This window comes from Microtus oregoni, unplaced genomic scaffold (genome assembly GCF_018167655.1).
Source record: "Microtus oregoni isolate MIOR12 unplaced genomic scaffold, Mior012 000096F_ref0000112, whole genome shotgun sequence".
NCBI classification, from domain to species: domain Eukaryota; kingdom Metazoa; phylum Chordata; class Mammalia; order Rodentia; family Cricetidae; genus Microtus; species Microtus oregoni.
Window position 1 is genome coordinate 3186454 of NW_024544709.1, and position 14466 is coordinate 3200919.

The window sequence follows — 14466 nt, forward strand, 5'->3', positions numbered from 1 at the left end:
TCTGTATTCTTTCTATGTTTTGCATTCAACTTCATATACATTTATAAATGATAATCGAACCTCATGAAAACAATGGAATAATTATTTGGGTATGAAACTGAAGATTGTACCAACCCCTACAGATCTAGGTCCAAGGCACCAACATCTAAGTGAAAAATAAGTCTGTAAGAATAATGAAGACAAGGCTGATTTTAGGACTATGGCATCTGAGGCAGGCACCTGATGAATGAAATTAGTAAAGTGAATTCCATTCCCAATTGTTCTTGTCTGTTTCTCAGCACCAAAATCCTGGTGACTAGGATCAAGGGATAGGTACTGAATCTATTATAATCATATACTTCTACATGATCTTAGTGTGTGGCTGGTCCATTGGCACTACTTCCAGTTTATCAACTATCAAGTGAGTCATTCTTTGAGCCCAATTTTATCACAAGTATGACTTACTCCTGTATTGCTTTTACTCTTTCATTTTCCTTTCTATATCTCTTGTGCTGGATGTGAACTTGAATTGATCCCAAGCTAATCCTCCAAAGCCTGACTGATTCCACATTCTTATGTCTAAACTGATGTGATTGTTCTTCTTATTTCTCAAAAGTTGTCAGATTAGTCTTAGCTTTGTAGTTAGTGCATTCTAAGTCTGTAAAAGCTTACTGAAATTAACCTTTCTTACAAGACATTCATAATTTTAGACTCCTCTGTTACTTCCTTGTGAGACATTCTATATCTTTACTTAATGTTTATAATTTATCTTAACAATGATTATTATTTTGTATTATATCTAATACTATATAATATATGTGGACTACAATTTTGCTTGTATTATTATAGTTATTTTCTTTAATCATGTTGTTTTTGACAGCTTACTTTTTATTTGTTCCTACTATAATTTTCACAGTATATTAAATCCTTAAATGTCTAAATAATGAAATAACCCTGCAAGTAACTGTCAATTCATAAACATTTGATTAAACTAAAACCTACTTCTTGCCACTTTTACCTCTGTTTCTAATTATGGTAGCCTATTCAAAATACTTTAATACCCATGTTACATATGTTGGAATACTTAGTTTATCCCTATGATAAACTAGTTTAGATGATTACCCCCTTCTTTAGTCCTCTACCACTCTGAATATGTAATAAATGGACTTTGTTGCTCTAAGTAATTTTTTTCTCATTTAGCTGAAAATGCTTCACCAAAATCTCCCAGGGTTGAATGATTAGTCATGAATCTTGCTAAGTTTCTCTTGATTAATCATTCTTTTCTGTTTTACAATGAGCTGTGTTTTATAAGAGACATAGAGAATAACTAGATTTGAAAACATATATTTACACCTTTGAATGGAATAGTTGAAAACTCACAAAATATAGTTTGATTTGCCCATACATCTTTGATTTAAGCTTTAAATGCCTTGATGAAAATTGTATTCCATTATTAGAATTTTGAAGGTGATTGTATTTTATTTTAGAGAAAGAAAAAACTCCAGAGTTAAAGTAGTTCTGCTTTGAATTACAGGGAGAATCACTTAGATCCCTTTACCTTATTCAGAGATTCTAGTTTCTTGACCTAAGAAGATTGATACATGGGGTTATGAAATTAGGAAAGACTAGGCTTTTGAAGGATTCTAATGGTTTTTGTGTAAGCGAGATAGTTGTGCAAAAAGAGTATAAAATCTAGGCAGAGAATATCCTAATTAGCTTAAGTTGGCAAAAGAAGGGGAGTTCTTTTTGAGAGTATTCAATTCATATTGCCAAAGAAAAAGTAAAAGCACCAGAGATTCGCCATGTTGTGATGGACTCTCAGGAAACAGTGACAGTCTTTCACTCTGTACTCTTCAACAGGAGGCTGAACTGATCATTTTATAGTCCATATGGTAAACAAGGTGGAAAACTCTACACCTCAAATCCCATGGTCTCAGTCCAATACATGGATACTAAAATGTCTTGATTTGCTTTCTTGTCTATATTAAGTGTATAAGAAGTACCAATAAAGTTTACACTTGGCATTGATTCCATATTTCATAAATAAAAGCAAACATTACAAAGTCACAGAAATTCCAGAATTCAAAAATATTTCTGGTCCCAAGTATTTTGGATGAGGCACACTCAAACTATATTTCTTTGCATTTTGAGGGGGTTAGTTGGAATGAAAACACAGGATGAATGAAAAGTATATTTCTATTATTTTTCTTGATCATAGAAACCCAAGGTATTGGAGAGTGTGTCCAGACAGCAGGTGTGAGGATTTCAACTTTGGGGCTGTCAGCTGTTAATATCTTCTACTGAGTACTGAGATGACTAATGCCATTTTATTCCAGTCACGGAGAGCTTTCTAAACTTGTAAATACTTGAATTTTCTATTTAGCAAAAAAAAAAAAAAAAAATTCAATAGGCACCCATAGCCTTGTTGTATTTTGGTAGTGTATAAGCTCTAAAGTATTTGTGATGAGAAAAGAATATGTAGTAATAAGTCAAGTTTTATTTCAGAAAACAATCCTGACTCCATAGATAGATAAGGACAAGTATACCTAGACTTCTTTTTGGGCACCAACCAGCTCACAAATCATGACACAGAGACTTATCATTAGTTTTGATTTCTCATTCTAGCTTAGGGACATTTCTGTCTAGCTCTTTAAACTTAAATAAACCTGTATCTCTTTATCTACCTTTTGCTACAGGGCTGATTACCTTTAGATACTTTCTTGTTATTTCTGTGTCTGGCTGCCTGGCTTCTTGACCAGGAGGTTTTAACTTTGTTCTCTTCTCCCTGTTTTCTTTTTCTTCCTTCTGGAGAGCCTAGATTTCTCCTGCTATCTGTTCTTTCTTCCTGGCAGCCCTGCCTAATCTTTCTCCTGCCTAGGTAGTGGCCTCTCAGCTTCCTTATTAGAACAATCAGGTGCACTAGGCAGGCAAGGAGAAGCAAATGCAACACATCTTTACATAGTTAAACAAACACAGCATAAACCAAAGTTACACACCTTTACACAGTTAAAGCAATATTCTGCAGCATAAAAAAATGTAACATATCTTTGCCCAGTTAAAATGATAATCAACAACAGACAAGCTTAATTCAATGATACATTTTTAGTTTTCTATTCTAGATTCATTTTTATAATTGTTAGAAGCAGACACTCTTAATGAGTCTTTTACTGCTTTATGAAATAGCACCATGTGCTTACCTATTTTAAAAATAATTTACTATTAACTTTTGTATAATTTATTATCTATTATTTTAAACAGTCATTAATTCTTAATTGAAATACAAATGATAATAAATACATTTGGGACATAATTATAAGTTAAATTATTACATTTCTATTAAAAATCATAATATATAAAGTTTTAAAAGGCTAAAAATTTTATTAGTGAATACTGATGGTATTTTCTAAGATTTATCTCAGAAAATTGTCTTTGATTTCTTTACCCTTGATTATAGCTTCCAAGGCAATAAGCAAGTTATTGTCCTTCGGAAATAATTTTAGGCCTTAATTTATTTATTACCAAGAAATACCATCTTCCCTTTTCCACAACTATCTTTTGTTCACACCACCCCACCATGGTGTGGGACTTGGTGCTCTTTGAAGAGTCCATATTTTTCAACAAATTTCAATATATCTCAAATAACTAACAAAGTTCTGAATTAAAGTTTTGTGAATTAGCAGATGAAAGGAAGGAAGTGCCATTTTCTTCAGTGGTGCGGTCATTGATAAATTGCCCTTGAACAAATAGATGACACTCTACCAACCATTCAACAAAAGATCTAATTAAACTCAGTGGGTCACAGATACACACAAAGAACACTTTAGGATGGGGACTTGCTGGGAAATAGTTGTCAGCAGGAGGGGGACATGGCAGAGGGAATGGGAGGGTGATAAGGACAAAGTTTATTACCTAAAGGTATGAAATTTAGAAAATATCTAAATCCATGCTAGTTGTGTTTTCCTCCCATACTTTCTTGACAACCTGCTAATATTTTCATGTAAAGATATACACTTAGCAATTCATGTGCTCTCTTTTCAGAGAAAGGTAAAGAATCTTGGGATGCATAGGGATGCTGAGTCATTGCATAGGGATGCTGAGTCATTGCATAGGGATGCTGAGTCATTGGCACCAGGACTCAATTCTCAGAGTCCATTGACTCAAAAGAGAAAAGTGTTTCGTGGGAATTAAATAGGTATGCCTGGAAATAGTGTGTATCTTATGGGAGAGTCAACTGAAAGGTTGTGCTGGTAACATTGATGAGAACAATTTGAGGGTTGTTGTTCCATTTCAAATACACAGAAATAATTAGTATTCAATGATTATCTTTAAGCTTTATACATTTAAGCTTTATACATTTTAAATATAAAAACTAAAGATTGGTTTAATATTAATCTTTCTCTCTCCCCCTTTCTCTTCTCCCTCTTTCTTGTTTTCTCCCTCCCTCTCTGCGTACTCCCTCCCCTTGCTTTTCTGCTCTATAAAATTTGCACCTTTCCTTCCTTCATACCTACCTTGCTCAACCACCCCCTCACCTTCTTCTCCTCACCCCTAATTTCCTTTTCATGCTTACTTGCCTTCCTACTTTCCCTTCACCAAACACTTCTTATCTCCCTCCATCTTCTTCCTTCACACCATCATCCCTTCCTCCTTCACTCCTGTTCTCTTTCTTCCTTTCTCTCTTTCTTTCCAGATGACACGAGAACAATATATCCTAGCGACACAGCAGAACAACCTGCAGAGGACTGAGAATGCACAACTTTACCCTGTGGGGATTTATGGATGGCGAAAGAGGTGCTTATACTTCTTTGTCCTTCTGCTGTTGGTTACCATGATAGTTAACTTAGCCATGACAATATGGATATTGAAGGTTATGAATTTCACTGTGGTAAGTACCACCATGATTTTACATCTATTGTTTTGGGATCAAAGATGGTCTTACTTTATTGTCATTTTCAACTGCAATTGGTTCATTTTATTCTTTATAAGTATATGCCATTAAGTTTCCAAAGTTATCATATATTTTATTTTAGAATTACTTTGAACAATGTTATATTTGGTGTGCATATGATATTCTACCTGTCATTTAGGACTGGAAAATTTTGATTATAATAATAGAAGAGTAGCTTGATTCATAAACAATTTAGTATGTGTTTATATAATATACATTAATCAATCCTTGTTACACTTGAACAACATAAAAAGGCGTTTTAAAAATAATATTCTAAAACATCACATTTGGATTATTCTTGATATAGTTTGTCATTCTACATTTATCTTTATTTGCCTGTTAAGACATGGACATTTTCCAGTAATAAATGAATCATGAGTTAAATGACCTGTCAAGGTCATTACATTCTTTTGAACTTGTGCTCGGAATGAAGAAGATGAAATACAAATAGGCTAGAAGTGAAATTACTTTATGATTAGTAATAGCTTAATAGCAAAATGATTCTGGAATTTATTGGTGAGTTTTGTTTCATGTTACTGAATTGTATTATAAATCTATAATGTGACGAGCATAAGAAAAACTTGGCATCTTAGAAAAGTCAAACTTAGCTCGGTTTACATTTTCAAACTCAGGACTTGAATATTTCAGGACTCTTTTTAAGCCATTCTGTTGTGTCTTTGCTCACACAATTTAGATATCTTTCAAGACGGGTTGGTATATCTTGCTACTTACACTTTCTTATTCATATTCCCCGTGTTTTAAAAGGGAAAACTAAATTTGGCTATTTTGACTTCGTTGAAATCCATGTATCAGACTGGTTGTTTATTACTTTTTAAACTCTACTGTATACTTAACAATGATAACAAAAACATCATTTTGTTAATGCAGTATTCTACACTGAAATACAGTCTCAACATGGGAATGAGCTTAGCATCATGTCACAGCATAGGATGTTGCTCACAGGTGCAGAAGGAACCCGGGTGGGCAGGTGGCATAACCTACCACCCAAGAGAAACAAAGTTTCAGATAACAGACCAAGAAACTATATCCACACACAAAAAAAATAATAATAATCCCAGACATTATTCCATTTGTTCTGAGACATTGCAGGTGCAGAAAATAGACATAAACTATAAAAGAAAACCTAGGCAAATGGGAAGCTCGTATGTTTTCATGCTTTTATAAAACAGACAAACAGAAATGTATTTTAGAAATATTTTGGAATCTATGGTCTTAGATCAGGGAAGGAAATTCTGTAGGGGATGAGGTGCAGAAGTAGTTTTCTTTCAGAGTTACTGGTAATGTATCCAAAACATACCATTGTCCATTTCCTGGCCTGATTTCTCCTGCTGTGTGGAGAAATTTGGGCATGGAATTTGTATTCTGTACTCTGTTTGTACTTTCCCTAGTGTCTGCACTACTGATTGATTCGTTGCATGGTAAATGACATGTTCAAAGCTCTGAAGAAAATTTTCTCTTATTTTAAGTAAGTACCATCTAAACTAATGTATACTAATGGTATTTTCCAACATTATTTCTTCAATAATTCAAAGCCAAATAATATCAAACATATATGTATATATTATATGAGTATTACATATAAATAAATATAAGATAATATGTATATATATAATATAATATATAACATAATAAGAATTGCATTTACAAGTTAGGGGAACTGACCAAGGTATATTCTTTTATTATTAAAAATCTTAAGCCAAAATGTAATTAAAATATAATTGCTTTGTAGGTATAAGTATTTCCCCACATACTGTGTGATTAGAATTAAAGTAGCAGCTTAAATATCTTTTAATGAAAGAATAAATACTATTGCTAACTATTATGAATTAATAGTGTGGTTTCCTCTATCAAGAGCCATCTTTCAAAGTTCATGAAAGAGCAGATAAACTCTGTCACAGAAGAAAGTCTTGCTCTATCCAAGGGAGCACAATATGGGAATGCTTAGCTTCAAGCCAGGTTAGCTTCTAAAACATTTTTAAATTTATTATAAAGCATACTAACCACACAATTACATGGATGCGTGCCTCAGACTTCTAGGCATTGTCCCATGCTGACATAAAGGCCTACAAAGCCATTCTTGGGTTGTAAATGAAAGCATCACCTGCGTCTTCAGGATTCTTGTAAACCCTGGGGTTTCTGGCACCCATGGAGCTACATAATTTGATCCCCAGTTGGTCCAAATTTAGATGCCACTGAATTGCAACCTAGTCTTGAGGTTAATGAAAAATGATAATTTTCTTTTTCTCACGGTCTTATTTTCATTTGCTGCACTTTTCTTCATTTACTCTTTAAATCTCGGTCTTACCTATATTAAAATAGAAAACTCCTTTTTTTAACTTCTGAACTATTTGCATATGGCCTCATGCAAATGAAGTTATGGCTGTGTCAAGATAATATTTCTAATTACCAATCTGTCCCAATATAGTTAGTCATAATTTTCAGAGAAATTCGGAATTTAAGTCATTGGATAGTATTGCAGTCTTAAATAGAATAGATTAAGTTAAATACAGTTGCAAACTCTGAGCTAGTTTATAATCATCCTACATAGAGCAGTAAAAGTGAAGATTTTGCTTTCTTAGTACAGTATTGTGGCTTCCTTTACCAAGTGCATACCAGACATAGTTGTTGATAAAGGACGGAAAATAACATGTAAGTTTTTTGGAGAGTCTTACTGGTCTATACAAAATGCATTCATGTTCTTCATCCCTTCCATTACATGGAGAATGTTGGGGATTGCTCCTGTTAACATTCTTTATTTGAGCAAAGTAAATATGTTATTGTTTTCAAAATAGAGTGTTTTTATCAGAACCAGTCTACGCAAGAGCATGTTTTATGATGTTGCTTAAATAACATCATTATGACTAGTAAAACTCATGGTCCATGTGATTGATGTGACCTTATTAACTCCAAGTTCTCATTTGGTGACAAATCAAATCATTCTGCTTATTGAGATGCCCAGTAGCAGAAAGCCAAGACAAAGAAAAAGAGTTAATACTGCAGGGTGAAAAGAACAGGAGAGATAAAAATCATAATTTCCTGGCTTTGAGAGTTAGTAATAATAGGACTGAGTTCATTTTAACTCAGTAAAGCTCATTTTCCCATGATCAGTGAAATCCAGCTGCAAGAGGCTTTGCTGATGTCAGTAGATAATTGGTATACCCTCACTCTTCGATACAAATTAAGGAGCTTAATAAGTCCATCTAACACCCTTTTCAGCTTAGGCATTGCTCTTCTTGCTTCAGATCCTATTCTAAGTAAATCAACTTTGTATTTGAAAACTGAAAATGCTTTATGTAACCATGAAGTATTTATCTTAATAATAATGACAATGAAAGTTGTTGATATATATATCTCCTGTGATATAATTTTATAGGATATGACAAGTAGTTAGTAATGAGGCATGGGGAAATTTGGAAAGGTAGATAGGGGATGATTGTGTTCATACTATATTCTATACAGGTATGAAATTATCACTAATAAATAACAAATATTTCTTAAAAGAATGAGGTTATAAATGCCACCTAGTAAGTGTAAGGGAATCCCACAATGATGAACTTCATGATGGAGAAACTAACAATGCTCTCTTGAAAATAATTAAGATAACCAGCTAATGTAGACATTTCAAATACATATCTGAAGAGCGATATGATTAGTTGAATGAATTCTGGTTAATAGGAAGTCCTAAGGAAAAGAGGTTTGAGTATTTTAGTCATTTTGAATCAAAGTGGACATGTGCAATGCATAATTCAAACATCTATATATTGCTAGTGTCATTTCGAAATACCACATCTACTTGACATTTAGAATATGCTCAAATCATTCTTATAATGATAGAGCATTAAGCCAAGTTTCTGAATTGCATCATTTTTAGGATCCTCCTCATATTTTGATGTAGTCTCCCAATAGTTACGTTCTGATATTACATATTGGTTCCATTATCTTGATCTGATATGAATTTTTATTTATTGTTTTATCTATTTTTAAATAGTTTTTTATTAAAAAAATATTTACTCATTAATATTTTATATACATTTTACATAAATCCTTAAGTGAATTTTCTTTTAATGCCTAAAAATCAGAATTAATAAGAAAAATAATTTGTTGAAAATAAACTTCATCACCTGATCTTCTTTATTTCAAATAATAAATGGTATATAAGCCCAAGATAACCAATCTTGTCAGGATAGTTTTTACACTTTATGATTTAGTTCATAGAGTCATTTGTGATTTCTCTGTCATGTTTTAATTTCTTTAAAGTACTTCTTCTGCGGTTCGGATTATAAATATTACATATATTTATTCATAAAAACATCTCCAAGTTTAAAACCTTGTGGGTTTTTTTTTAATCAATTGTTAAGAGTATCATCTTGTCTCATGTCACTCTCGAGACCAGCAGTCTTTTATCTTCATCATTAGCCTAGAGACAGCTTTCAGTACTCTCATCAATCTATCTGATAAGGCTAAAAACACCGACAATATGCTCTCGCAAGTTACTCTGTCCTTGCAAAACTTATTTTCATGTAGTCTCCAGAGTCTCTAAATCAAATCACTTTTTTAAGAGAAATTTTCTATCTTCTTTTATCTTTTATTATTATACCTAGCATGCAAAGATGAAGGCAGTTATATTGGAAGTTGAAATTTGAAGTAACCACAGGTTTAATTTGCGTTATTATTTTTCTCCTTATCATATTCATTACAATTTGTTTGTTTTTATTATTGTGTTCCTACACTCTAGAAAAAATGTAACTTTTATGGAAAAAAAGCTCTTCCCCCTGAATGGATAAAATGCAGTGTTTCTATTTACTATTGTAAATTTCTAAGAATAAATCTACTGTGATTATTTATCCTCTTAATAGTAGGTTTACTTTGTAATATTTTCGTTTGGTTGTTTAACTTCCCATCACAAATGATAAGCCTACAAACCTCGCCATAGATCACTATTGATGGGAGGTACACAGATACCAGGTTAAGTAAGTTCTGTGGCTAAATACAAGTCTAATAACCTTGAAATTTAACACCAAAATTTGTTCCCGGAATGGTTTCATTGATTGTCATTACAAATTTAACACTTTAGAGTCAAGACCAGGAAAACTAACCTTAAACTTAAATCTCAGATGAGATGCCTTATTTCATGGAAATTCTTTTTTTAAAAAATATTTATTTATTTATTATGTATACAATATTCTGTCTGTGTATATGGCTGCAGGCCACAAGAGGGCACCAGACCTCATTACAGATGGTTGTGAGCCACCATGTGGTTGCTAGGAATTGAACTCAGGACCTTTGAAAGAGCAGGCAATGCTCTTAACCTCTGAGCCATCTCTCCAGCCCCTCATGGAAATTCTTGATATTTCTGTCGATTTTTCTGTCCCTTCCTGTCATACTTTTTTTTCTTTTTCTAAAATTCGTGTCTTTATTCATATGGATATCCTTGTGATAGGATTTAATATGTTGCATTGGTATTTAATGACTAGTGATCAATATATACTTCTCTTTTCTGCCCTTGTCACCTGTCCCAATCATAGTGGAGTATACTAAATCTCAGAATATAGCCGAAGTGCCTTATATTGGTCTCTGATAGGTATTTACACTGTGTGTTATTTCCTATGGGGCTGAACATTTGTGATTAACAATAATCCAGTTTATGTTACAGAGAGATCTCTGAATTAATGCTTCTCTTTTTCTCTCAGTAAAGCAGAAATAAAAAGTACTTTAGAAAAGCTACTTCAAACTGCAATCCATTCAGTGTTGGTTGGAATCTCCTCTCCTTCTCTTGTCAAAAAAATATAGCTCCAGGACTTTCTTTCACTCAAAGTAACTACTTTGTGTGGTGGGAGAATAGATATGATTATTCCCTACCAGAAGTCCAAAGTGCCTGAGGAAGATAATTGTCTTTGAAAATAGATTCTTTGAATTTTATTACCTGCAGATTCCAACAGTGGAAACTGTGAACATGAGAATTTTCTGCACACACACACAGACACACACATATAGTATTTTATTTGATTTCAGATACTTTAATAACACTTCCTCTGTCTTGACAAAGGATGAAGTAATTATCTCCACAGACTGGCAGTTACTGGTAAATTATACAACTCCCTGGATCCTCTGTTTTCCTATTTGTTTACAAGCCCTCTAGAAATATGAAATCTGCCTCCTGATGCTAGAGAAAATAAGTGTGATTCTAGACTCCAGACTCCACCTACTAGAACACTGAGAAGTGTTGATAACAGTAAAATAACAGTAGAAGCATGGGTACCAAAGCCAAACATTTCTTTCTTAGTCTAGTTCCTGGTGTATCTGTTTGTCTGTCTATCTATCTATCTATCTATCTATCTATCTATGAATCTATCGATCATCCATCTATCTATCTATCTATCTCTCTCTCTATCTATCTATCTATCTATCTAACTATCTGCCTATTTCCTGTGTTATACTTAATTAAATTGTGGCTCAACTTTCTACTTTTTGAAATGAATATAATATTACTGCACCTTATTCTAAGTTGTTGAATAAATAAGCAAGAAATAAAAGTGTTTCATAACTATTACACTAACAACTTTGAATTGGATATTACTGTTTTTAGTCATTTTTTGACCCATCCTGAGAGATATAGGCTAGACCACCTGATTAACTAGATCCTTTCTAATGCAGCTGAGAATAAAATAATCCAAGGCAGATAAAATAACTTCTAGGAAGACATGTGAATAAGTAAGTAAATGCATATGTTGATCTAATTGCTGCTGACAATGTTTTTAAGTTTTAATGTCCTTAGCTTTGCACCAAGAGGCCATGACTGGCTACTTAGCAGGGTGACTTTGGATTACTCTTGAGTTCCAGATTCTTCTTCTCTGAGAGAGAGATGATACTATTAACTGTACAGGACTTTAAAGAGTATGAAACAAGTGACCCTGTTTAAAAAGTTTAAAGTCAATTTTTATAGATGTGATAATGATATTCTCATGAAAAGCTGAGAATAATGACAAAAATTAAGCTCAAGCATTGCCTGTGGTTAATAATTAAAATTGTTTTTATGTGGTACATTTTTCTGAGTGAAATACCTTTTTATATTAGAAAAGGGTATTAAATATTTCTTATAAAATTCTAATTTAATATTCACATAGTTAAAATACTTTATAAACTGTGAGAAGCAGATATGCTGTTAAGGGTCAGCACTATTTTAATAACATTAAACTGTTTATTTTCCAAGCTAGCATGGTCAAAACACAGATCTTTAAGTCCTTCTACCACAGACCTAATTCCCCTTTAGAATTCATTTAAAATATACAATAGTTAATTTTAATTTTGATCCTAAGTGGAATATCTGTTCTTGATTGTACACCTTCCAAATTTCTTTCATGGTCACAGTACGAATGAAGCAAGCTTCCCACAAGGTTTGTGCCACTGTGTTCACTCATGTTAACATTATCAGTGATACACATTTAATCACCATTTACTCATTTTCTTACTTATTGAGACTCTGCATGTCTAAGATATCCTTGTCAACTTCTATAGCAAGAATAGAGTTAGTTCATATGGTAGATGCATGTTCTGCGAAGACAGAACAGCTACTATTATAACTGCATTGTGATAGTATACTGTAAATTATTTTTAGAATGCTCTGAATTAGAGCCCATAAGCTATAATACTTAAAAATAAAAGAGTAAATTTTAAGATGCCAAAAGTTCAGATTAAACAAGCATATAGTTTGTCAAGACTATATGTTTCATAAACTGAGAGATTACTGAACAGCATAACATACTAAAGTCTATCATATCCAGTTTGGAAGATGAAGGCTGATGCTGAAGGATGGTATGTTCTCTGAAGTCACATTGTCTAGAACCCCGCGGTGCGTTCTCAAAGTGTAAGTGTGTGCATGCAAGGTGCTTTAAGCTGTGGAAGACAAGGACAGCCTTAGAGAGCTGGTTCTCACTTCCCGCTTCGTTGAGGTGGGGCTCTCATTTGCTGCCAGCAAACTTGGCCCTCAGGCTTCTCCAAATTCTCCTGTCTCAGGCTCTCATCTCCCTTGTAAGAGTGCTGGATTTCAAATGCAAGCGGCCGCATCTGACTTTTTACCTGCCCTGGAGTTCAGGCTTCTACAACTATTATCCAATTTCAACACTTTTAATGTAGTATATGGTCCAACTAATGCATAAGACATTATCACTTATTAATACCTTCTTTACAAACTAACTATATAGTGGTTTCCAGAAAGCCCATTTTAGCCGCTGATTGCAGTCTATGCATTGGACTGCTTGGACAGAATCTTCCTGGGTTTTGAGTAACTGATTGCACCGAGAGCCCTCTGAAGTTTAGCTAGGATCGTGGAGTTTGGTGACCCTTCTACACTGTCATTTCCATTGTCCTGATTCATTCCTCAGTGCATGGCCCGCGGTGCTCACCATGGAGTGAGGTGGAGCACCACCTTCTGGAGAGAGACAGCTCTTCTGCGGGTGAGTGCCTCTAGCAGGCAGCGGCACAGCTGAAGTGTGGTCTGTGGATTTATTACAGAGTTTATGATAGTGAATGATTTAGTTAATGTGGCAAGACCACTTCCATTATAGCCCTCTGTTTCCACCTCCTCATAATTTTCTGACAAATTGTCCCTCTCAGATGAAATTTTTCATGCTTAGTTTTAGCCCAGAAGTACATTTTCTTTCACTGGCTTTACAAAGAAAAATTTAGTCATCTTATCCAAATTCAAACAACTACTAAGTGGTAGGATTTTTTTTCTGAAATAAACTATAAAAATGATGTCATAAAAGCGACAATAAACAGTACGCACCATATCAAACGGGAGGGTCATTAGAATATAAGGTGTGCTGCAGGAGAACAAGGATAGAGAAAGTCATTTAGGGACCAGCAACCGGGCTCAGCAGTTAAGGGACTTGCCATCCAGGCCGAAGGCTTGCAGGGCACACATGCTAGAAAGGGAGTAACAACTGGGCAAATTGTCTCTAACGTGCATGGCAAGCATATGCACACATACACAAGCACATACACGTGTGCTCACATACACACACACAAACACACATACAAGTGATGGATAGAATTAAGCCTTCACTGTATTTTAAGATGATATCCAGGGAAATTGCACTGTTTCTCCAAAGAGTGGCCTCGGTCAAAGCAGTGAAACACACTGAAGAGTTTCTACAATAAGTTCCTGTTACGTTTAATTTATATTTCAAATAAAGACAGAGGTAGTCATCGGCATATGGTTATACATGGGAAAAAGAAGAGAAGTGGTAGATTATGATGTCTATATTGCCAGTATCAGCGAGCTTTAAACATTCTCATTTTTCTCCTTTGGCAACATAGACTAAAGCTCAGACAGCATCTGAATCGTTACAAAACTGTGTCAAGTTTTGAATATAAAACACGCTCTGTAAATCAGGCACACTGGATTAAAAATTCATTCATTATTCTTTTTAATTCATTGTCTGGATTTTCAAAATCTTTTTATTTCGTCCCTGGCTTCTGGCAACTTGATTTTGAAAACTAAACTTTGATCTATTTCA

The 14466-nt window shown here is 33.9% G+C and overlaps 1 protein-coding gene across 1 annotated transcript in view; it reads left to right on the plus strand.

Moving 5' to 3' along the window:
- Positions 1–14466, plus strand: part of Sgcz (sarcoglycan zeta) — an 862223-nt gene that overhangs the window by 569272 nt on the left and 278485 nt on the right. Inside the window, exon 2 of the mRNA XM_041644486.1 lies at positions 4670–4864. Within this exon, the coding sequence (XP_041500420.1) occupies positions 4670–4864 (195 nt within the window). The remainder of the gene's footprint in view (positions 1–4669; positions 4865–14466) is intronic.